This window comes from Sinohyriopsis cumingii, chromosome 3 (genome assembly GCF_028554795.1).
Source record: "Sinohyriopsis cumingii isolate HCF-2022 chromosome 3, ASM2855479v2, whole genome shotgun sequence".
Taxonomy (NCBI): domain Eukaryota; kingdom Metazoa; phylum Mollusca; class Bivalvia; order Unionida; family Unionidae; genus Sinohyriopsis; species Sinohyriopsis cumingii.
In genome coordinates, this window is record NC_142963.1 from 27,349,373 (window position 1) to 27,374,972 (window position 25,600).

The 25,600-nt window shown below is 33.6% G+C and overlaps 1 protein-coding gene across 1 annotated transcript in view; it reads left to right on the plus strand.

Moving 5' to 3' along the window:
- Positions 1-25,302, plus strand: part of LOC149802592 (cytochrome P450 3A9-like) — a 31,315-nt gene extending 6,013 nt beyond the window's left edge. Inside the window, exons 2-14 of the mRNA XM_089951870.1 lie at positions 1,440-1,542; positions 3,700-3,752; positions 4,292-4,388; positions 6,005-6,130; positions 7,768-7,856; positions 10,441-10,595; positions 11,534-11,658; positions 13,158-13,248; positions 15,983-16,140; positions 16,581-16,669; positions 19,467-19,604; positions 23,806-23,968; positions 24,861-25,302. Of these exons, the coding sequence (XP_089807996.1) occupies positions 1,440-1,542; positions 3,700-3,752; positions 4,292-4,388; positions 6,005-6,130; positions 7,768-7,856; positions 10,441-10,595; positions 11,534-11,658; positions 13,158-13,248; positions 15,983-16,140; positions 16,581-16,669; positions 19,467-19,604; positions 23,806-23,968; positions 24,861-24,938 (1,465 nt within the window). The 3' untranslated portion in view covers positions 24,939-25,302. The remainder of the gene's footprint in view (positions 1-1,439; positions 1,543-3,699; positions 3,753-4,291; positions 4,389-6,004; positions 6,131-7,767; positions 7,857-10,440; positions 10,596-11,533; positions 11,659-13,157; positions 13,249-15,982; positions 16,141-16,580; positions 16,670-19,466; positions 19,605-23,805; positions 23,969-24,860) is intronic.
- Positions 25,303-25,600: the final 298 nt, after the last annotated feature.

A 25,600-nucleotide genomic window follows, 5' to 3' on the forward strand; every position in this document is an offset into this window, starting at 1 on the left:
TTTCGTAAGGTGCTATAAATCACTTAGATCTTCGAGAAAGCACATGATTTTAGAGAACGATTAAAACTTCGTTGCTAACGTACACCTTAAAAAAGGAACTGAAAGAAGTACACTGTTTATCGACACAAAATGAATGCCGTCAAGCTCCGTGGGGTGCATTAATTATTTCTGGTGAAGGAAAGCTTTATAAATTTAGAGCGCCGTCTGTTGTCATAATGCCATGCTAATCTGTAGTATGCCATTATGACAACGGATGGCGACTCATTATGTGCTTCCTTACCCTCCAACTTGATTTGTATTTCTTTCTTTCATTTCTTCCTCTTTTCTTACTTAGTATTTCGTAAAAGCGAGAAAAAAGGTGTGCTAAAGTCAGAAATAAGTTTTTTATTCGACATACTTTTCCATTTTCTGAGTATATGAATCTCTGCATTGTTTCACATTATCTGGCGTAAATGGGCATTCAGTTTTATTTCACTTTTGATTCACCACGAATATTTTTCGTTGTGTGAAGGCACACATTACACGAGGAATATCAATTGTATGAATGTTGAACTTGTGATAAATGTTGAACAGGTGATACATGTTGAACAGGTGATAAATTATAAATGATATCATTCAATAAACCATGATAAGTTACATATTAAAGTAAAAGGTCTCAATTGCGACTAACAATTAATACGCACAACAATGTGCAAAGAACAAAACATTAACTGCAGTTTGTACATTTAAATTGCTCCTATTATGGAAAATAAATTTTCTTTCTAAGAAATATGCAGATCCGATTCTCAAGAAACATATTTTGTTATTAAGGATAATAGTAAACACGTGATTCAGTTTTGTCTAAAAGCTTACAATATTTAATAAATGCAAAATATAAGTTGTACTTAATGATTTTGAGTTTTTCTGAATGTACAAATAATATGGAAGCGATACAGTCGGGGCGATATGTTTATGAGTAGCAACCCACGAAGTATCTGGAACTGGAACTGGATTGCTTGTAATATTGATGCGTGGTTCAAGTTTTAGGTTCATGTTAAGTTACATTGCCAGAGCTGTTACTTTTTCTGATTTTTTTTTACCATTGTACATTAACAATACCGACCTTTCAGTTTATACCTTCCTTTCGTATGTGTGGCCAAAATATTCGTTGAAAACTATTATTCCAGCGAGAAGAATTAAACGACAATCATATTACAGGGCCGACGAAAATGCTTCACATGCAAAGACCATGAAATATAGCTACCACTATTATTATTGTGAAAATAAGCACTTCCAACTTTAGACTTTTCTGGTGTCTTAACAAAGTTTCAGGAAAAATTAAGAGAAGTACAACTCTATCTTCCGCGGTTCCCCCTTCTAAGAACATGCGTGTTCTCTCTCTCTCTCTCTCTCTCTCTCTCTCTCTCTCTCTCTCTCATTGCGTTTTCTATTTTTTTTAGTGTGGTGTATCGTCGTTTCACAACACTACGAAGATCTGGAATACCAGGACCCACACCCTACCCACTTGTTGGTATTATGATACAGTTCCTACGCTCAAAGACGGTAAGTAAACATCATAGGATGCTCACGATGAACTAATATCGGCATTTTCTTTTTCTACTTTTTAAGAGATCGTATCCATAATTATAATAAATCTAGGATGACAGAACATTTTCAATGGGTTCCGGCACTAAATAATAGCGAAACTAAGAATACGTCATAGCGCGTGTGATGCTACCAAAACAGCCCTTGCAGTTAAAACACGTATGCGATCTGTCTTTATATTTTTTTCTCGGAGACGTGTCTTACCATGCTTATCTTTTCCTGCTCATCAGTTTGCAGATAGACTGAATACTCCTTGTTACTGAGGTATGTTGTGATTATAACTCAAAAATAGCTCATATGGACAATTATCGCGGAAAACCCCATATTTAAATATTAACCGTCAGCTGTAGTATTTTAAACTACGATCACATAAACATTAGAACAAGCATATGCCATCGTATAGATAATTACTTTTTGTATTACCGCGATATCTGAGCAACTTCCTTTACATAACCTGGCTCATTTTCATGATTCAAACCTATCCTGCAACAAAGTTTTAGAATGTTGAAATTTCTAAAATTTTAGAATGAATTCAAATTTTGTGCTCAGACAGTATTGTAAGAACGGGTTAGGGTTCGAAATCATACGGCGACCGTTATTATGCTCCTGTGACATTTAGTGCTTGAATTAAAATTTAAAAACAATGAAATAAAATTGTGCGTGACTGGTAATTGCATATGTACACATACAAATGTCACTGTCTACAGAGTACAGAAATCAAATTTTGATGACTAATGTATGAGAGGTTACATCTGTATAAATATGCAGTGTCACCTTTTTTAGAGCAATATGTTCTGAACGTTTTGCTGAGGACAGACTAGGAACCCAAACGCTTCGATAGATCCCACGTAATATCTTATACGGTTTCTTCGATGCGTGTCGATGGACGATCTCGTGCTAGGAATATTTAGACCTTCATTAGTAGGCTCCTTTGACCTTGATATGTGCAAAGACAAATGAGTAGTGATTCACTGATTCCGAGATCGGTGTTAATGAAGAGAAAGACTTTCGAAAAGATTATGGGCAGACACGCCTGGACGAAAACAAAATTCAAAACAACGCATTAATTTTCTGTGGAAAGACGCCTGTAAAAGTGTTATAAGGCATAGTTTGGTGAAAGGTTTCACCATCCGAAAATCTGGTGTTCGACCTTATGAAGAACAAAACATTGAAAATCATACTGATATCACTTAAATTCGCCTTTCTCGAGAAAAGTTTTAAAAAATGAATTTTTCGTGTTTTTTTTTTTACCTCTAGCCATTAATTGTCCGTTAATGACACCAGTGAGTTTGTTCATTTTCATTCAAAGTGACCTAGGACAATATAGATTGTTTCCTGCAAGTGTTGCGTCAATCTTGGAACCTGCCTGTCAACACTGCTTTCTTTTCTGCAGTATCTACAACATAGCGATATGTGTGTGTGTGTGTGTGTGTGTGTGTGTGTATATAAATATATATATATATATATATATATATATATATATATATATATATATATATATATATATATATAGTAACTTAAGTTTTGTAAAATTCAACAAATAATTTATTTACATCGATTACCAAGTGAAAATTTAAAATTAACTTAAAGTATTGTGATATAAATTCCAAATAGTCCCAAAGTTTTATCACTAGTCCAAATATATAAAGTTCCAAATAAATTCCAATACTGAATTTGTATATGTGCATGTAGTCTTTAATGTGCTAATGTGCCAGTGGCCTGGACTGTGGGGATGTGTTAACAGTCTTTTGAAGTATCACAATAATATAATTCAAAAATGCCCTTGTCTGAATTCACTATAATTCCAAATTAAGGTTCTATCCCAATAATATTATTGTGCACATTGTAATTCCAGAGAATAATAATTTGAATAAATAATTGCACCCAAATTAGAAATTGAACACAACACAAAGAATGATTCTGCTTCCGATGTTAAGGCAAAAATGAACAATTCTTCGATAAAAAGGATTATATACCACTCTACGCGACCCAGGTCCTAATTACCATTTTCTGAAAATATTCTGTCATCTTAATGGAAACTTCAGTTCTAGATGTTTCTAAGGTCAGAATCAAGACACGTGTAATGTTTTATTAAATTGATACACTTGTTTTCAGGGTTTCATAGAAATCGATCAAGAGCTCTTCAAGAAATATGGAAGGGTAAATGGGTAAGTAATAAATACACATTTCAACAAATCATTATAATTTGATTGTAAAGATCGAAATAAATGAAACCATTGAATTAACTTGCTAAGATTGTAGATATCTCGAGGTTGGTCACATTTTATTTTCTCACGGACGCAAATAAATCATGCTAATTTTTTTGCAAAGTTGACAAGAATTAATTTTTTCGAATGCTTGAATATAATTTAGACCAGATTATATGAATAAGTTTCATTATTAATTTATATATAAAAATGAATAAGATATAGGCTTAGAAAGATGTCCGTCATAATGACTAAAATCACGAGGTGAAGGTGAAAATTAATTACGTAGTGAACATATCCAGGACTTTTTATACGAGGGTTCTGTTTTATACAAGGATGTGATTCATTTTGCATAAAATGACCAAATTTCTAGTTTTTCTCTTGGAAGTGTACTATTTTAGATGCAGAAGTGGGTTCCACTGCCGCCTATCCCTTTCCGACCCCCCCCCCCCTCGGGATCCATCACTGCATGTCTGTCCTCATGTTTTATTCCTTTGCAGGTATTATTTTGGCCGTGCAATGCACATCAACGTGACGGATGTAGATATTCTTAAACATGTCTTTGTCAAAGATTTTTCTAATTTCACAGATAGAACAGTAAGTATTTGATACTCATTGTCTCGTTACAGAAAAAATGCAAGTTCGGTTCTTGTTTAATATGCTCTGTTTCACCCTAGTGTGGCATTCATTATCAGTCAGACTTCTTAATCTCAGAACGTAGAAATTATAACATAGCTTTATTAATATAAACCATTTTATTGCTGTCTTTCTATTGATTATAGCAGATTCCCATCTGCAATGTTTACTTGTCCATACAGTGGAACTCTCCAATCGTTCTATTACAAGAATGTGAACGTACTATGCGACTTACATAATTGTTCTGGTTCAAATGTGTTTTTTTGCATGAATTGAAAGTGTTCAAACAGTAAATCATAAATCATAAGAATGATGCTCCACATAAATCATCTGGATAAGTGATATGTTCAGGAAAGTTCAAATTGTATGTTCTTGTTACTTTTCTTACACTTAACTATTTAATACACGGATACTTGCTTTCTTATGGAGCCACCGGTGCTTAAATTTACTTTTGCCGGAAATATTTATCCTAAAGCAACCTACAATGTTCATTTTCAAATCAATAATCATATTCGTAACTATTTTGAAACAAAGTTTATGGGCTTTTTTCCAAAGTGTTTAGCTATTCGTTCATATTTACCTTGGCCAGAAGTATCTACCCCATACATTCGCATATAAGTCGAATCCACTGTAAACCGTATAGACGCTTACTATTGTTCGATTATGCGCCGGGGTATCTGGGTTTTTACATTTTGTTAGGAATAATCAATAGAACAAAAAAAAAATCCACAGACTGTGATCTATTGGCGCATTTTACGACAGCAGACATATATATATATATATATATATATATATATATATATATATATATATATATATATATATATATATATATATATATATATGTGTGTGTGTGTGTGTGTGTGTGTGTGTGTGTGTGTGTGTGTGTGTGTATGTGTGTGTGTGTGTGATTTGGATTTGTAACGTAGCTTTTACAATTTGTTCAGTCATATCGCTACGATGTCTGCAGTGTGACAGTTTATAGTGCGCTCGGCCATCATGCCACATACATGTAGCATGATGTCCCACCCAGTCACATTACTAACCTCGTTATGCTGAGCGCCAAGAAGGCAGCTGAAAGTACCATTTTTATTAAGTCTTTGGTATGACTCCACCGGGGTTCGAGCCCGCATCCGAGGCTGACGGTCTAACCACTAGGCATTCGGAGCAATACATTATGTAACTATTCATCTTCTACATATCAAACAGTACCATGAAACAACAGATGTACGCTTACGTTTTCAGTAGGTTTGGGAAGTACTTTTTAAGTTTCTATTTAATTTAGAAATTAAAAATGAACACTGACCTTTCCTTGGAGTTGAAGATATTATATTTGTGTCCAAAATCTCAAATGCGTTGTTTATGGCAGTGGATTGCCATCGTGTGCTTGTGTGTGTATGCTTTGCGCTCGCAAGGATATGATTGTTCACGACGCGTTTTCATTTTATTGGGATCTAGGATCCTTAGTACCTAATGTTATCATTTGTGACATACATTGAAAAGCTACCTTGTATTTTTTACTGATTTGTTTATTAAAATTTTTAAATGAATTCTGTTATTTTGTGCTTATTGTGCAGTTAGGTGATGGATTTGTCGGGAACCCTTCTATTGTCCTAAACGGAGTTTTCTTTAAAGAAGGACAAGACTGGAAGAGGACAAGAAATATAATGACACCAACATTCAGCGGTGGAAAACTGAAACAGGTCATACAAATATTTATTATATACCCATTGATATACGAATTATCATAATTGTTGACATGAAACCTTGTTAACAAATGCGAATCTAATACAGATTTAGATTCCTCAATGTTAAAGGTGACAATCTTGATGACTGATTTTAGTTTCATATTCATATTAGAGTTGTATATATCATTCCACATGGTGTAGTCTAACAGAGTATGCCTTTCACTGATTTTACATTCATATTTATATAAGCGTTGTGTATATCATTCCACATGGTGTAGTCTAACAGAGTATGCCTTTCACTGATTTTACATTCATATTCATATAAGAGTTGTATATATCATTCCACATGGTGTAGTCTAACAGAGTATGCCTTTCATTGATTTTATATTCGTATTCATATAAGCGTTGTATATATCATTTCACATTGTGTAGTCTAACAGTGTATGCCTTTCACTGATTTTACATTCATATTCATATAAGAGTTGTATATATCATTCAACATGGTGTAGTCTAACAGAGTATGCCTTTCACTGATTTTACATTCATATTCGTATAAGCGTTGTGTATATCATTTCACATGGTGTAGTCTAACAGAGTATGCCTTTCACGGATTTTACATTGGTATTCATATAAGCGTTGTATATATCATTCCACGTGGTGTAGTCTAACAGAGTATGCCTTTCACTGATTTTACATTCATATTCGTATAAGCGTTGTGTATATCTTTTCACATGGTGTAGTCTAACAGAGTATGCCTTTCACGGATTTTACATTGGTATTCATATAAGCGTTGTATATATCATTCCACGTGGTGTAGTCTAACAGAGTATGCCTTTCACTGATTTTACATTCATATTCACATAAGCGTTGTATACATCATTTCACATTGTGTTGTCTAACAGTGTATGCCTTTCACTGATTTTACATTCATATTCATATAAGCGTTGTATATATCATTTCACATTGTGTTGTCTAACAGTGTATGCCTTTAACGGATTTTACATTTAAACTGTTTAGATTACCATTAACATCAGTAAAATGATGAAAAAGTGTAACACTAGTAATATATGAGTTCAGAAAAACTAATTTTCTCTTTTTAATCAGCTATAAATATTAATTTTATTTAGAAACATAAAAATACTATCGAAGAACATTATAAACACAGATTTTACGTAGCGTAACAGATTTTTTGAATTGTTCTCATTATTTCCAACAAAAATTTGTTTAATTTAGAAGAAATTAATTCTGACATGACGTTTAAAACTCTTCTGCTTTCCTTGCTATCAATGTCCTTCTCCAAGATTTGGTTGTATTCATATTATTGTAATTTTTGACACCTAAACGCTTATTCTTTCCAGCTGTACTCCTTTAGAAATATTTCATGGATCACCGTTTTGAACATAACGTTGCAAAGATGTTATCATTTACTATCACTGGCCAAAATGTTTACAGTAAATCTCTGCACGTCGATATTATATATATATATATATATATATATATATATATATATATATATATATATATATATATATATATACAAAAAGTGACTTTTATAGCTACAGACAAATATATTGTGATCTTTTTTGTTGGTTTTTTAATACCATTTTCTCTTGATTTTTGTACATAATGCTGGTTGATAATCTTCATTCCAGATGTTCTCTGAACTTGAAAGATGTTCCAATACATTGGCTGAAAATTTTCTTAAACGGTCGGAAGAAGGAAAACCAGTCTCTGTCAAAGAGTAGGAAATCATTTTATTTAATATTATTGAAATCTATGTTCCAGTAAAGATTTGTCGTTTTGGAACGTTTTACATAATGTATCGCCTATTACTTGACTATCGTTTTAGTTGTCATCATTTGCCAATCGGTATCTTGATCAAAAGTCGATGCTCCAGAAACTGTGGAATTGAATTTGAGTTAAATGCAGAGCCTTAAGGACGATTCAGCCGATTGAAAGGGGTTGATTGCATATGCAACGCACAGACTGTGATTGTTGGGGAAGGTGGAAATAAGCTGTTGAATTTTTGATCATACTGGAGAAAGAGATGGTAATGGTGGATACTAATAGCAAATAAATTTTGAATTATATGTAACTATGACTTTTTTAGATTTGGAGTCAAAGGCCTCGGTGAAACTAGATAGTAGATAGCTCTTTGTTTGTTATGTGTGAACAATTACCAACTATCCACACGTGCTGGTAAACGTACAAGCAGGAACAGACGTGCTGATGGACGTACAAGCAGGAACAGGCGTGCTGATGAACGTACAAGCAGAAACAGACGTGCTGATGAACGTACAAGCAGGAACAGACGTGCTGATGAACGTACATGCAGGAACAGACGTGCTGATGAACGTAAAAGCAGGAACAAACGTGCTGATGAACGTACAAGCAGGAAAAAAACTTATATCCTGCTTAATGATCTTGAAGAAGTGAAGGATAATTTGATGGCATATTTGTCTACAGCTGGTAGCAAAGAATCTAATACCGTTCTTTTCCTTTGTGATATTCATTTATATGAGCCATGTTTGTTTTAAATAATAAATACAACAGACTTTAATAAAATCTGCTATAAAATATATTCGCAATTAATAATTTGCAAAACCTTGGCTTGAAGAACTACACCATAGTTCTTTATCGTCTATGAGAGCCAATGATGAAAGACCGCAACCGTCTTAGACCTCAAAGTGTGTTCGGTTGCACCGCACGCATTATGACGTGTTCTTGGTCTCGCGACCAACCTCAGCAATCTAACTTTTATCCTAAAATCCATGCAAAATCGTCGCACATCATTATCACTCCGCAGAATGGTTATATATAAATATTGATACGAAAAAAGATGCCGATATGAGCGCATATTCCGCCTGCTATAATCTTGTAACAATCGATGTCTGTGGAATTTGTATTTGTTGAGTTTTGAGCCACAAGAACGAAACTTTTTTGTATGCGTTACTGTGTAAATTTGTTGATTAACAATGTAAAATAAGACATCAGTGGCTAAGATGTGATATAGTGTTCTCTTTTGAGTTTTTCTGTTGTTGATTTTTATGAGGTTTTCTGTACTTTTTTATTTTTTAAATATATTTCTTTTGCTAATTTTTATTGAGGTTTTCTGTTCTATTTCTATTATTATAAATAGATTTCTTTTGTTGATTTTTATTGAGGTTTTCTCTTCTTTTTTATTATTATAAATCGATTTCTTTTGTTGATTTTTTCCTTCAGGTTTTCCTTTCTTTTTTATTATTATAAGTGGATTTCTTTTGTTGATTTTTCAAATAGGTTTTTATTATTTTAAAAAATTCTTTTGTTGAGTTTATTGCAGTTTTCTGTTTTGTTTTTTTACAAATAGATTTATTTTGTTGATTTTTATTGAGGTTTTCTGTTCTTTTTTATTATTTAAAATAGATGTTCCAAGCCTTGATTCTGAGAGTTTTCATTGTACGAGTAATACGTTTTATGCGCTTGTTGACTGTACAAATTTTCCTTATGTCATGTCTAACGCAGAATACGGCGAAAAGGGATATCTTTGATTTATCGCTTGTTTCCCGAAGAAGAATCGAAACAGCAAAATAAAAACAATACTCCAAGATGAATAAACAAATAAATATGGCATACACGATTCTCAAAATGTCTCCTTCTTGCTTATGACAATTCTGAAAATACTGAGTCTTTTATGAATTGTACAGTTCAGCAAAGATATTATGCCCCCATTTATAAACAAGATGAATTGATGTTAACAATGATAAGGCACGTAGCTTCACGTAAATGCTTAATGGTTCGGTGAGGTGTAATTTACAAATTAGCAGCTTAGTGGAAGATACGCACTAGTATTGCACTTTGTTCAGCATATTGTTTACTATTCCGTACAGAAATATTCACTATCATTATCATTGTATATAGTAGGACGACAATGAACCTCTGTCTGCTCCTGGTCCAAATGATGGAAAATAACTCGATATTTTTTTATTCATGAAGGAATAATTGAGAAATACGTCAAATACAAGACAAGTTTTCAAATTTTACGAAGAGTGAAAGCAATTATTCGAGGAATACCTCCGTAATATTTTGTTAAAATCTTGCCTGCTTGATAATCATTTAACAAGCCATTGTTCCAACGCTAAAATAAAGAGACGGTGCAAGAAATCTCAAGGAAGCAGTTTAAGATATTTAATGAAAACGGATTTATTCATCCACGATTTTAAATTGCAGCTAATATAACGAAGATATGAAACATGCATAGCTTTAAAGTTTATTTGAATGAATTTCAGAAAGTGTATATTGCTACAGGGGAAAGGTACAAATAAGTTTTCAATTTCCAATTCTAGTCTGTTTGGAGCTTTTACCATGGATGCAATAGCTTGCACAGCATTTGGTATGCAAGTAAATTCTCAGAACGAACCAGACGACCCCTTTGTCCGACATGTTTTACCAATTTTCATCCCTAGAAATATATTTAGGCGACTTCCGTTTCTACTTGCAGGTAAGTAATATAATATCCAGACACACCAAGTCAATGAATTTAACTTTTTCTTGAAATGAACAAAAATAAAGATTTACTTCTAGAAACAAGAAGTCAAAGGTCGAGACTTTTAAAGTCCTTATAGGCCCAAAATAGAGTCCCGTTTTGATAAAGCCGGTGAAAATCATGTCAATTTTGAAAGCATGGGCGTATCATCAAAATAACGATCATAGCGACTGAAAGTCCATGTAGCTAATACGTTAAATGCTTTTCGAGCTGGATATAAGTATAATGTCTACATATGCTTTGATACAGGTGAAAAAATCATTAAATATTCACAAAGAAAAGACTTAAGACATGTTTAATTTTCATTGGAAAATTCATCTAAATATTGAATAATCTCTGTTTGTATCTCCATTCACCTGAAATCTATCTATCTATCGTCTTTCTGCTGTCGGTTCACAAAGTTATAATGTGTGGAAAATTAATATCTAATGTAGAAATGTATATACATTTGGCTAAACGTTTTACATATCAATAAACCTCAAGGTTACGCTTGTTGTAGCAATTTACATATCAATAAACCTCAACCTTACACTTGTTATAGCAATTTGCATATCAATAAACCTCAAGCTTACTCTTGTTATAGCAATTTGCATGTCAATTTGCATATCAATAAACCTCAAGCTTACACTTGTTATAGCAACAGAGAAGAATTTAATTTTGGTGAGTATCGGGTGCAGTTTTGTTTACAAATATGAAATCTAACTGCCAAACACGTCTGACTCAATTTGGGCTCATTAATATACCAAAACCTAGTAGCAGAGACAGCTCAAAAAGGTCACTTATATTTGCATGTTTTCAAAATCTCATTTTTTCCCCTTCAGATCTGAAGGTAAAATGACTTTGTATTGGATACGTTCTTCCACAGTTAAGACTCCTTTTTACCTCTTCTTCAGCAATAATTCCAGGAGTGTGCATTCTGCTTCGTATGTTTAAGATTGCAATTTTTCCAAAGGAGTCTTGCGATTTCTTCTCAAGTATGGGCCAGTCACTAATAGATGACCGAAAGAAAAATCCAACCGTATGCATTTCTGTCTTTCTTGTTTCTTCACAAACAAAATGAACTATAACAATTGGGTGAGTTCGCCATTATTTGAGTTCATGATACATACTGACTTTCAGACATTTACATCTTTTATCAGTCTTTGAAGAGTGATGGATGATTTCTTTACGTAAATATATGGTTTAGGAACACGATATCAGTATCCATTAATTCGAATTTTAGTTCAGGCTGATAAACATTTTATAATGTCTGTCATTAGTATTACATGTTTTACTTGAATTTGCCACTCCTGTTACTTGTTTTCCTTACCATTACATGTTCATTGATATTTTCTTGTGAATTTTATTCCAGTTAATTCTTCATATGAGGGGTATTGGAAATGTTTTGAATATTTTGTTGTAACATTTCCTGTCAATAAATTTAATGCCGAATGATAGACAAAAAGAGTCATGTAAAGTAATCTGCAGCCGCACGTGCAGCACCACCAGACAATTGCACTGGAAAATCGGGCTGTCCTGGGAAGTATGTCCAGGGTGTGCACTAATGTACTACTCACAAGTACAGAAATTTATTGCACAACATACTAATATTCGTAACTTGTAAGTACTCCTCGTATTATTTAACATGTGCAACTGTTTACTATCACGTGTTACTGTTTATTTATCACATGTTACTGTTTAATATCACTTGTTACTGATTACTATCACTTGTTACTGATTACTATCACATGCTACTGTATACTATTACATGTTCCTTGGCACCGCTCCGGTGGCCTAGTGGTTAGAGCGTCCGCCTCGGATGCGGGATGTCGTGGGTTCGATCCCCAGCCGAGTCATAACAAAGACTTACAACAATGGTACCAACAGCTGCCTCGCTTGGCGCTCAGCATCAAGAGGTTAGTGTTAGGACTGGTCGGCCTGGTGTCAGGATAATGTGACTGGGTGGGACATCATGCTACATGTCTGCGGCATGATGCCCCAGTGCTAGACATCACTATAAACTGTCACACTGCAGACACCGTAGCGATACAATTATATCAGCGTATCAAGTATTTCGATGTTTCCTTAGAGACCCCCTCTAAGACCCCCTCTTCCTCTCTTTCTCTCTTGTTAGTATGTGCTGCCAACCAGACGATACCACACACACACACGTTCCTTGTTACCCTACATATTAGTGCATTCGTGGTACTCTTCACAAGCTCACGTTCATTTATATTTTCCTGGTGGCTGTTATATCTGTTACTACTACATACTAGTTTATTCCTTGTACTGTTTACTATTTTCCTTCTGAGTGTAACTGTGTCCATATACATGCTGCTTACCAGATACTTTTCTTGGTAGAGGTCGAGAGAATGAATTAAAAATATTGTTCTAAAACCTTTCTTTCCAGTTAGATATGCAGGTGAAATAGATAATGAAGATGATTTTTGTTTTATTTTAAAGCATGTTCTTTTTACGGATATGTCAGTCAAGACAGGTTTGACTGTATTTACTGATTGAAACTGTCTTGCACTTTAGAGAAAGACGGATTTTCTGCAGTTACTATTAAATGCCGAACTTGAGGAAAATTCTTTTGATGAACAAAAGGAGACCAAAGAGTCCACTAAGAGTAAGTTTATACGTTACATTCGCCGACAAAATATTCACAAATAAGAAAATAAGAGACAGTTATTACAGGATGAAATGTTTCAAGTTAATTGTTGCACCGTAATACGTTCAATGCTACACGGTGTCAATGTCGATTCAGTTCTCGAACATTTGAAATGCAGCAAAAGATCGTGTGGTGACTGCATATACATTACAGATCACACATATATTTAACATTACCAGGGGCGTATTAACCATTAAGCAGACAGAGCACGTGCTTAGGGCACCAGGGCCAAAGTGGACACCACAAAGTTGAGCAATGGGTGAAAAGAAAAAAAAAACGAATGAAGATTTGTAAAAATGTTTTTATAAAACTAGTGCAAATTGATCATAATGTTCTGTTTCTTGATCATGGTGCACCCTAGGGTAATCTTCCCAGGTGTACGTGGAAAGGAGGGGGGCACCAAGATTTGTCAGTGCTTAGGGCACCAGTGAGCCTTAATCCGCCCCTGAACATTACATATGTATTACAGATTACACATATATCACAGATTACATATATATTACAGATTACGCATATATAACAGATTGCACATATATTACAGATTATACATGTATAGAAGATCTCAAATAGGTAACGATTTAATATTGAATTTATGAAATGAGTTGAATAATGTCCAGCTTTTGTGAGCCTTGACGAGCAAAAGCCGGACATTATTTAACGATGTTCATAAATTTAATATTAAATCATTTCCCATTTGAGATTATTTTTATCACATAGTTTTATTTCAGTAGAAATTATTTAGATAGAAAGAAGAACAAATAATTTCGTTCATACTGACAGACGCTGTACCATTCATTTGTTGTACGTGAAAAATAGCCCCAAACAAACTTGAAATAGTAAAAGTATATTATACTTTTTGATAGCTATAAATCAAAGAATAAGCGTCCATCCGAATAAACAGAATATTTTACAAAAGACAAAACATTTGTCAACACAAAATGTCCAGTGCGTGTGATGTCACATAGTTTGTTACAGTGCACAGTACCGGTTTGAGTTGGCCTACACAACACAGTGAAAGTGTTTAAGCTGAAATTTTCCACATCACAGCTAAACATTACATTGTTGCGATATTTTTGTGAAAAGAAGAGTACTGGATGCAGAAATACACATATTTCCTGTAATTTATTTGTGACCGGATATTTGCAGTATTTGATTTGGAACATTAGATTGTACAGAAGACGTAAATAAATCTCTTTTTGAGTCGGACTTGCATTATTTATTTACCGCGTAAATATGCTGTGGTTGGACACAGTTCTGTCAGTTGGAGAGACCGGTTTATATCTTCATTATTCTGTGAACAAAGATGAGTTTATTTACTTCAGTAAGTTCACATTTAAACCAAGCTTGTATATAGGGTGGATTCCATGATCATTTAAGCAATACTGGTAGTTTTACTTATTATTATTGTTCTTGTCTTGTTTGTTTTTGCCATTTTTCATGTTATGATATGTTATACATGACATGACCAACCTCTATGGGGCAAATTTGGCAATATTGAAACAGACGAGACCATTTTCCCAATTCCATTTCGCGAGTCGAATAAAAAAAATGGCGGCCAAAATGTTCTGTGAAGAAAAAAAATCCAGAAGGCGGTGTTAAAAAAGTTTTTCCACGATCGCAGTAAAGAGAATACTGCAGAATAATTTCATGGGCTTATATTGACTAGTAAGAATCACATAAAGTGATATGTTCACCTGTATATCAAAAATATGAAACTGCACACACAGTTGGAAAAGTGTACTGACTATGTGATAAATCAGAGATTACGCATATATTGCAGATTACACCTATATTACAGATTACACATATATTACAGATTACACATTTATCACAGATTACACATATAGTACAGATTACACATCTATTACAGATTACACCTATATTACAGATTACACATCTATTACAGATTACACATTTATCACAGATTACACATATATTACAGATTACACATTTATCACAGATTACACATATAGTACAGATTACACATCTATTACAGATTACACCTATATTACAGATTACACATCTATTACAGATTACACATTTATCACAGATTACACATATATCACAGATTACACATATATTACAGATTACACATTTATCACAGATTACACATATATTACAGATTACGCATATATTACAAATTACGCATCTACAAGATCCAGATTTTATTCATATTGAGAGTTTACACACAGTAATCATAAACTCGCGTTTAAAATCTTGTATAATTGTAAATAGGCGTTTCCTATGATGTCTCAGTAGTCATCCTATATTACACAGCATTTGTAAAGTAAATACTTGTCTTATTATTACCGTATCATTATTCAACAACAATAACAAAAGCTGACAAAGAACCGGTAGGAAACTTGAACCAACAAATAAATCAAACTAAACCATTTAAAAATAAGAAAAACCGCTAATGATTACTATATATAAGTTCTGAGGTTCATTTTATTAAATTAGGTTCGATTCAATATCCTAGTTTAACGTTGCAAGAATGTCTATGATTTTTAGTATCTGATGATGTCAATGTCTAATTTTGACATGGTTTAAAGGTTGCCAGGGCACACTTCCAAAAATTTCTAAGAAAGAACATACATCTTACATCCCAAGTATTACACTTTTTAAAGATTTGGGCCGGGGTTTCAGTAAATAACTGAGACAGACATTCAATTTATTTCTTGCGTATTTTTAGGATTGACTACAGAGGAGATAATTTCCCAAGCATTCCTGTTCTTTATAGCTGGTTACGAAACTACAGCTAGTTTGCTGAGATTCGCTGCTTATGAACTGGCCCTACACCCAGAAATTGACCAGAGACTAGTCCAAGAAATCAGAGAGCAAGTCGGAGAGGTGAAATATGCAACCTATAAAATATTCTCCTCTCAGTAAAACCGATACAACTGCCAGAATGGGATAACAAGCTAGCAATTATTCATGCCACGAAATTTGAAAAAAAAAAATATTTCACCTTACCACGAGAACTCGTCTTGTGGACACAAAAATATCAAGTTAAACGAAAGGTTGACCACGGTTCAGTAAACACGCACATTTCTTTATCAAGGAATTACTTAATAGCTTATTTTATATCGCATCATTATTTTGTTCATCCACTAAAAGGGACTTTTAATAAAATTGTTGAAAGCTGACGATGTTAAGAAATAAAAAAATTGGGTTGTTAGCTCAGCAAGAAAATATTGATGATTCATCTAGTTAAATTTGTAACTAACCTGAACGTGAGAAATTTATTTCATTGCCAAATTTATGATATTGTCATATGATTGTTTTTATAGTCTGAACTGACCTACGACAAATTATCAGAACTAAAGTACATGGATCAATTTGTGAATGAAACACTAAGGTTTTATCCTCCATTTGCAAGGTAAGTACTGAAAGCAAATTTATTGCTCTCTCTCTCTCTCTCTCTATATATATATATATAGTCTCACACTTAAAGACATGCACAAAGTAGGACACGTACACAAATAAACGAGAGGTCTTTGAAACCTTAAGAATATTTTTTATAACTCTTGTTTACCCTGGAGCTTCAACAAGTTTAATGCAGATCGAGTGACAAAATATTGTCGCAGAAAATGATCTGCAGCTTAATGCACATACCTCGAGACAACTGGATATATAATCGTGTGTCATAACATAGGTAAAAGTCAGTTTCGTAAAATATCAGAGATGGAGAACAATTCTGTTACCCTGGAAAGAGCATTCGTTAAGTTCTGGAAGACTGTTGCATGCGATTGATGAGCGTGAAGTGCTCGCTTTTAATTATACAATTGATGAAAGTGTTTGACACGCAGCGGAAAAAATATTTATGTTAATACGTGAAATTATTCATCAGCCGTTTTTAATAAACTGAGGAATCAGCTGAATCTCAGGAAGGTTTGTGCAAGAAGGCTGCGGCATTTTTGTTTGAGGGTGATGAAAAAAGGTATTAGATTTTAGCGAAATTACTCTTATTGATACAATGGATGTTTGCTCTTATTACACCAGCACCTCACATGATGGAGATATTCGAGCTTTAGGGAAGCAAGGGTTAGTCGCCTCGACACTTCTCCAACAACTTCTTCAGTTCTCAAGTCCTGTGTTAAGGTTGAACAACTTTGCATCGAACGATCAACATTATCTTAAAATAATGCAACACCAATGGGCACTACAACTGCAATGTCATCCGCTTATAGTTTCTAGCAAGAACTTCTTAATACGGACCACATGCGCTCAGTGGCTGATTGATGACATTGAAATGAAAACAAATTCAAACAGGTTTTTAAATTGGTATATTACTTTTCATCATGCCATTACAATTATATCAGCGTATCAAGTATTTCGATGTTTTCTTAGAGACCCCCTATAAGACCCCCTCTTCCTCTCTTTCTCTCTTGTTAGTATGTGCTGCCAACCAGACGATACCATATAAATATAATAAAAAAAACCGTCCACACGGATTCTGGGTTCATATCAAGCGCATCTGCATCCATTACAGGTCTTGTACAATTAGATTAGACGAACTCATGAAGTAGTTCAAAAGAAAGTGCAAAAAAATCAGGACCCTCTATAGAATTACACTTTTGAGTTACAAAATTGAAGCCATAAACTCATGCATCCGATTCATGGTTACGTACAACCCTGATGTACCCAGTTTGAACCATACTCTGGACATTCCGGCACAATATCAAATCTTATAACGTCTAAAGGTTATATTTGACGAACTTCTGATGACTGAGTGCAGTAGATATAACATTCTTAAACATCATCTATTGCGGTCTTCAGCTTGAACCATGGACGTAGTCAGTCATATGCAAACGCAGAGATAAACGATACCAACTCATTAAACATACTCTAAAGTAAGCTTTAAATAAATAGAAACTTGGGATCTTATGGCATTAATGCCATTCATCTCCGGTCTTGCTAAAGCTGTGGTGTCCACTGCTGGCGAAACTGTCGACTTCAGAACTGGACTGGAGGATCTCGTAAGCCTCATTCGCAATAACCTTGACACCAAATTCGTCAGCCATTACAGTTCAGCCAGACATTCTGTCGAGTCAGTTAAGATCCTCACTATAATGTCCTATCCGTGACTGACTGTTTCAGAAATAAATAACCGTGATTGACCGTTTCAGATTTTTTTTTTTACTGGATTCTGCAGTCCAAACCCCCTCCCCCCCCCCCCCCGAGAATAGGGTCTTGGCCACAAAATCTCGTCTCGTCTCTGGTTTCTCAGACACATACAATATTACACTCTGTCGACAAGAATCTGATTTTTAATTCAATTCTACCTCAGGAAATTCCATGATCTAGTCATCCATTGTTATTATTATTATTATTATTAGTAGTAGTAGTAGTAGTGGTAATTCCACACTCCCCTGAATACTCCAATTTCCTTTGTAAAATCTACATTTTTGTAGAGCATTTCTGTCATAACAATATTTTTCTTCAATATCGAATAAAATATTTTACATGGGATGTAATTTTCTATTATCACAAACGTAAAATTCGATCACTAGGCCTATGAAGGCGCTGCCTTTATCCACATTCAGTCCTTTGATTTCCTGTGTGATTTTAGTATTAAAAAATAATGTCCTCTTGTTGATCGATATACTTTTATTGTTTATCTTTTGAGTTTATTTCATTTTCACACAAGAACATTTTTGTTCTTTATTAACCTATCTCACAAAAGAGAGGTAGTAACATTTTCGTGGATTTGACTTTATTTGTTTTCTTTCATAGTTCATTTTGACGGATAGATTTCATTTGTACCACGATGTAAATACATTCCACTCTCATAACATTTGTGCCCAGTGCTTGTATTGTTTTGTATGCGCCCCTTGTGGGTGTAACAAAGAGCTTGCCTAACCTGAAATGATATGTTGTCTTGGAATAGAACTGTTATTCAAGTAATTGAACAGAAAAAGCACACAGGTTGATTTTATTGCTTAATAATCTTGCCTTTCTCAGCCACAAAGTTTCTGCTTTTATAAGATTTAATCTTTACATTTAGTATATGCAAACAAAGCGACACAAGTTATTCTTTCTTTATTTAAATATGATGTTTACAGTTGTTATCTCGATTTATATATGCATGCTGATTTTCTAATACGATCACGCCTTTTCCTTCTTCCTCTTCTTGAATAAGAACACATTACACGCGTGTTTATTTTACTTTATAGGTTTAACAGGCATGTTGCTAATACGGTAACTTATGGACCGTACACCTTTCCTGCAGGAGCCACTGTCAATGTCAATGTCTACCAGATTCATCACGACCCGGAATATTATGAGGACCCAGATATTTTCAATCCTGACAGGTACTTAATGAAGTAATTATTAAAGGCCAGTTTGGAAAGCGACTGGTACTCTTAGAAAGGTAGCACAAGTTTACGCATGAAATCGTACCTGTGAAATAGGTAAAGTTTTGTTATCTACCAGTATTAAACAGCTGCCAACAGTAGAAGAATTGACACATCACTAAGTTGCTTTGTACCCACAGAAAAGCTTCAAAAGTCAGATGTTATTTGGTTTAAATAGTATCCATACAGAGATGGAACTTTGACAGTTACTTGTGTAAATAATGCAAAATAATGCATTTATGATATATGTAAATTGAGGCCGATGAGATTCTTCCATTTTTGGGGCTGATATAAGATTTTGACTATCAGTGATCACCCCATTGAGCATGATGTATCTCCACCATGTATGACCTCTGACCTTATGCAAAGGGATATATTATGCAAATAGGTCTATTGGTAGATCCCGTGGTGGACGAAGTTGTATGCGTTTGATCTAATGAGGATTGTAGCCAGTTATCTTCCCTTTAAACCGATAGGTGGCAGCTTGGAACAAAGCGATCCAAGATTGCTTCCAGTATACTTCCTGCTTCACAAACAAGCAATAAAATTATAGCATCTTCATCTTGCTTTACAAAATGTCTCAATCATACAAGTCATGGATGTTATCATCGGTGAGAGAGAAGTTAAAAAAGATGCAGAGCTCAGGTGTCTGGGCGAAAGAAGCAGCTAATTGAGGTACGTAATCAAGTACTAGTCGGCGATATTTTCACAAATAGAAAATCACTTTTCCTCATGTCTGCATAAAAGTTAAATACTCATCATTTTTACACAATTAATTTTGTGATCCTTTTCTGAAATTATTTGTTTTAACATATTCATATCCCTTAAATATATAATTCATAGACCATTGAGCAATTTGTTCTGAATAATTCTTTACGTAATTAGTTGTTGGGTAATTTAGTACTAATTCTAGACTTCCTTTGAGACGTTTGTAACTATTTAGAAATATACATGATTCTCGTTGAATAATTTTTGCGTTAATCATATATTTGATATAATTAAGGTAATATATCTGCAGTTTAGTTAACTGTAAGTGCTCCTCGTCTTCTCTTCAGTTTTGCAATGACAGTGTCCAATAAGATTGAGAACAGTACATTGGATTTTGTTGCAATAGAACAAATGGTGTAATAATTTAAAATAATTTTTTTCTGATTACCACACACACACATACACACACACACATACACACACAAATCATGGATCTATTAATAATGTATTTATACGTAGACTGACTCTGTTCATAGATGTAATTCTCATAAATTTACCAAAGGTATCTACCTCTTTGTGATCGTATATTTTATATTTCACATCAAATAAATTCAATTATTTTATTCTTGATTAAGGTTTAGACACGAATCTGTTTTCACAGTTGTTTTGCAGATATTTACAGTTGCTTTGCATAATTAATTGTCTTTGTAATGAAGGAATAAAAATACAAAAACATTAAGTTATACATTTTGTATTTTCTTATCAACTTCTTTCTTCCATGTACTGAGTTGGAAATTTCAGCATGCCATTTGCTACTTTTGTTTATGAGATTTTACTTCAGTCACACTACACTAATCAGGCGATTTTCATACAGCCAGACCTGCTCAGGAGATTTTCATAAAGCCACACTAATCAGTGGATAAGAAAAACAACTTAATACCATAAGATTTGCTATATAATACATTGTCCTGGTTAACGATAAACCCGAGGACCATCAAATATCTGGACGGGTTTTTCTGTGGCTCCACCTGTTGGAAAGATAAATGGCTGCGATCCCTCATTTGGTCACCAACTTCCTCTATCCATTGCAATTGCAGTAGCAGATAATGAGGACAACCAGATCATGTAATCCCAAGAAAATATTATTTTTTCAGCTAAACTCGGATTACACCATGACAAAAATCTTTGCGCTTTTATCATGTGACCTCACAATGTAATTTCCTGGTCAGGGATGAATTGACAGCCTGTTAAATGATATTGTTTATTTCAGTAGATTATAAAATATTTTGATTGAATTTTGATATAATTTTACGTTACAGTCTTTTGGATACTATATTTGTTGACAGCATTTCAGTGTCAGAAGATTTTGCTTACTTTAATGTTATTATACCCATTATTAACTTTACTGTTTTCTTATAATGCCATTGGTCCAAGGACAAAATTATACAACGAAGAAAATGTATAATAAGGGTGGACACAAACTGGTATTTTCTAAGTCTACATTATGGTGCTAGGTCATAGAATTACATAAATATAACATAATATACATAATTACACAATTTGTAAAGCGTTTTTCCTTAGCTTGAAGGCAAAATGTATAAACTATGCTGTTTTCTTATTGCCTCATCAGATTTATTAGAAATTAAATTGCAAACAGTTTCATTAGAATGGTATTCATAATATTACTTTGGAAGAAAATAAAATCTTAATTCCGAGTAATTTGGGCATTTTGATAAAAATCAACTTCCCTGATTTCACCGAAATAAATTAATCTACGTACCCTATCAACATTTTATTTGTCTACCTGTATCTATATGAACAGGAACTTCTCCTAACCTGAAGAGAGTGTATAACCGCCTTATTCTGTTATATTTTGCAATATATAATTATATGTTCATTCTATAAGGCTTTTATAATTTGAGTTGCTTATTAATATTTTTTAATGAAATTAAACTTGTATAAGATTGTGTAATATGCATTCAATTGCTTTTGATCAGTTCAGTCTCTTCGAGAACATTACTTTCGAATGGTTGTATAAGCTAAAATTTGGATATTCTCATTACGATAAGTCCATTTTTCAAAAACGTCTTAAGTCTATCATGATTACTAAAAACAGTTTGTCTTATCGATGTTTACAGTAAGACTCCATTTTACACAAAAGATCCCCAATGTGTCTATCTCTTTTGTACTTCTAAAATAGTATCAGCAAAAATATACAAGACATCACCATAAAGTAACAGAATCATACTTTGTGCTTAATTGTCAACAGAGATATAAATTCCATCATTTACATTAATTATTGCATTAAATCATTTATAAACAAGAAAAACGTGAGAGGACTTAATATTCAACCTTGTCTCACTCCAAGTTTGCATTCATAATATTCACTTATTGATCTTGAGAATTCAATACAGCTGATTTAATACCTGAAACTATAATAATAAGAATAATAATGCATTCCACAGCCTCTTTCTATCCACTGAATCAAATGCCTTTTTAAAATGAACAGATAAGCAATATAATCTTCCTCTTTTTTCTAAAGATATTTCTTGTGCACAAATTGTAGTATAAAACTGTTATCTACTGTCGAATAACCAGCCTAGAATCCCAACTGTTTGTCAGGTATTTTATCACAGCTGGTGGCGCAAGTATCAAATCTTTAATTTAGAATTGTAGTAAATAATTTACTGCAGGTATATAGTAATGTTATTTCTCTATAATTTGTTTACAAGACAAGGGTTGAACTTTTAAACGTGATATAATTAACCCTTTCACCATCTGTCAGAAAAGATACCATTCCTGAAAATAGCGTCAAACAGGTGTAAAATAACATACTATGACATATTTTTACACTAAAAATACCCCAGGAAGCATATCTTCACCAGGTTATTTGCAACGTTTAAGCAAATTTGATGCTTTCAATATCTCTGAGCTGAGATTCTGATTAGTGTCAGTGCATATATCGCAGATAGCATTGTCATGATCTGCAATTACAATCATGCTACCTTGTAAAGTTTGATGGACTGAGAGAACTTACCAATTATTGCTTTTCCTGGTCTATTTTATCTTCAAGTCGCTCATTTATATTATCTAGCTCAAAATTGCATCCACTATTATTTTCGTTATTTTTTTTTTTTTTGTTTACTAGTTACTTTTTTTAATTGTTATTAACAAAATTTCCGGTGAAGCAGAACTTCATTTCCACATGAAATCATTGGATTAATGTTAGTGTATCAACGACTGTTCAATTTAAATGAATCATTGACGTCATTAATATTCATCCTGGCTGGAATCCTTGATCCAGGCAATATGTTTTAATCCGTCACACACACACACACATGTAACATGTATATATACACGCACACAAGTTCTGTGCTTGGACCAGCACTATGATTTGCAACGATATGTCACATTATTTATATTTTGAAAAATGTATCTTACTATTGAATAGATTCTCTACAGAGAGGAAATCTGCTACCAATCCCGTAACTTTCCTCCCTTTTGGATACGGCCCACGCAACTGTATCGGTATGAGGCTGGCCCTGGTAGAGGCAAAAATAGCGCTGGTCAAGGTCCTGCAAAAAGTCAAGTTTGTCCGCTGTCCGGAGACAGTGGTATGACCAGCTTATTTATTAAACCATTTAACAAAATATTGAGATATTTTTATTATAAAGTTATAAGACAAATTGTATCAACCTGAGGAAATTTTGTGAAAGACTCACCAAATAAAAATCTCAAAGTATTCTTTTCTATACGTTATTTAAAGTACCTTGAAATCCAGCCAATGCTGCACCTTTTAAAAGTGTGAAAATAAACGACATGCAATCAGATGTACTGCTCAATATCTTCAGATGGTGAAGCATAAATTATTAATATTGTTTTTAGAGTTAAATAAAATAATATATACAAAATATGAATTAACCATACTATGCATCATTAGCAACATTTTAAAACTGGGCCGTTAAATATTAAAAACGGTAGTTTATGCAAATAGCGTTAGTTTCTTTTTGTTGCTGTTTGTTTATTAATGTTAATATTTTGCTAAAGTAAGTTATCAGCAAAGCAAACATCGAGCAGTCATTGATTCCTATATGCCACCTTTCAGGAAAAAAATAACGTATGGATTTGTAATAATCGACTTCAGAGTGCGAATAGATTTAATCATAAATCATTCCACTGAAAACTTTCGTTTATAAAAATATAATATCTAGTTATTTGATATCAATTAAGTGACTGGTACAGAAACAATATATACAACTCAACATCAGGTGTGTAAATCTTGTTCACATATGAACGAGAAGTTGAAGCTTTTTGTGTATTTTGCAGCTTAGCTGTACTTGTTTCCCTGTCCTTTGCACCCTGATGAAACCTTAAGAAACAAAAACATTAAGAACTATAAAAAGACTGATGCAAAGTAGACACTATAATCTGATGTTGGTTACTATGCTAATAAGATGAGTATGTAATTGGGACGACATTAAATGAGACATTCTATCTTTTCGGCAGGTTCCTCTCAAGTTGAAGTTACTGGGTCTTCTTGTTCCAGAGGACCCAGTACTAGTACGGGTGGAAAGGAGACAGTAAGGCCGTGAGACGAACTCTGGAGAGAGAAATAGAGAGAACTCTGGAGAGAGAGAGAGAGAGATGCACATGAATCCAAGAAAATGATACTTTCATATTTAATAAGAAACAAACTCTATTCTCTTATTTATATACTGACAAGATATTTAACAAATAAATCTTCACACAAGATTCTGGTATCATTGTACAGTTAAGGACTCTCCAATATGGCTGACTGATTTCGATAGCCCAAAAGTGTGGGCTACAGTATTATGATAAAGTGGAATGAAGTTTTGCTGTCTTAATTTGAGGAAAGATTATTGCCAGCGATATATTCTGTTCATTGAAAATTCATCAAATTAGAAAATTGTATAAAATATTTACCTTACATTGTTCTCTTTTAGTGTAACTCTATTAGAAAAAATAAAATAAAAAAACCAGGCAGCCAAGTAATCAAGTCCACTGCAAGCAACAAGAAGGACAAATAAGCTTCAAGAATCTCAAAGCTCCTTCTTGGGTGGTGTCACATGGAAAAGTGTTACATATGGTGTTTTACGTGCAAGTAATCCTTTTAAAAGTATATGATGGCCAGGACTTACTTCTGTTACAAACCGGATTGATGTTCACAAATCACAGAATTGTGATCCATTAAATGTACACCATTAACTTCCAGAATTATATGCAGC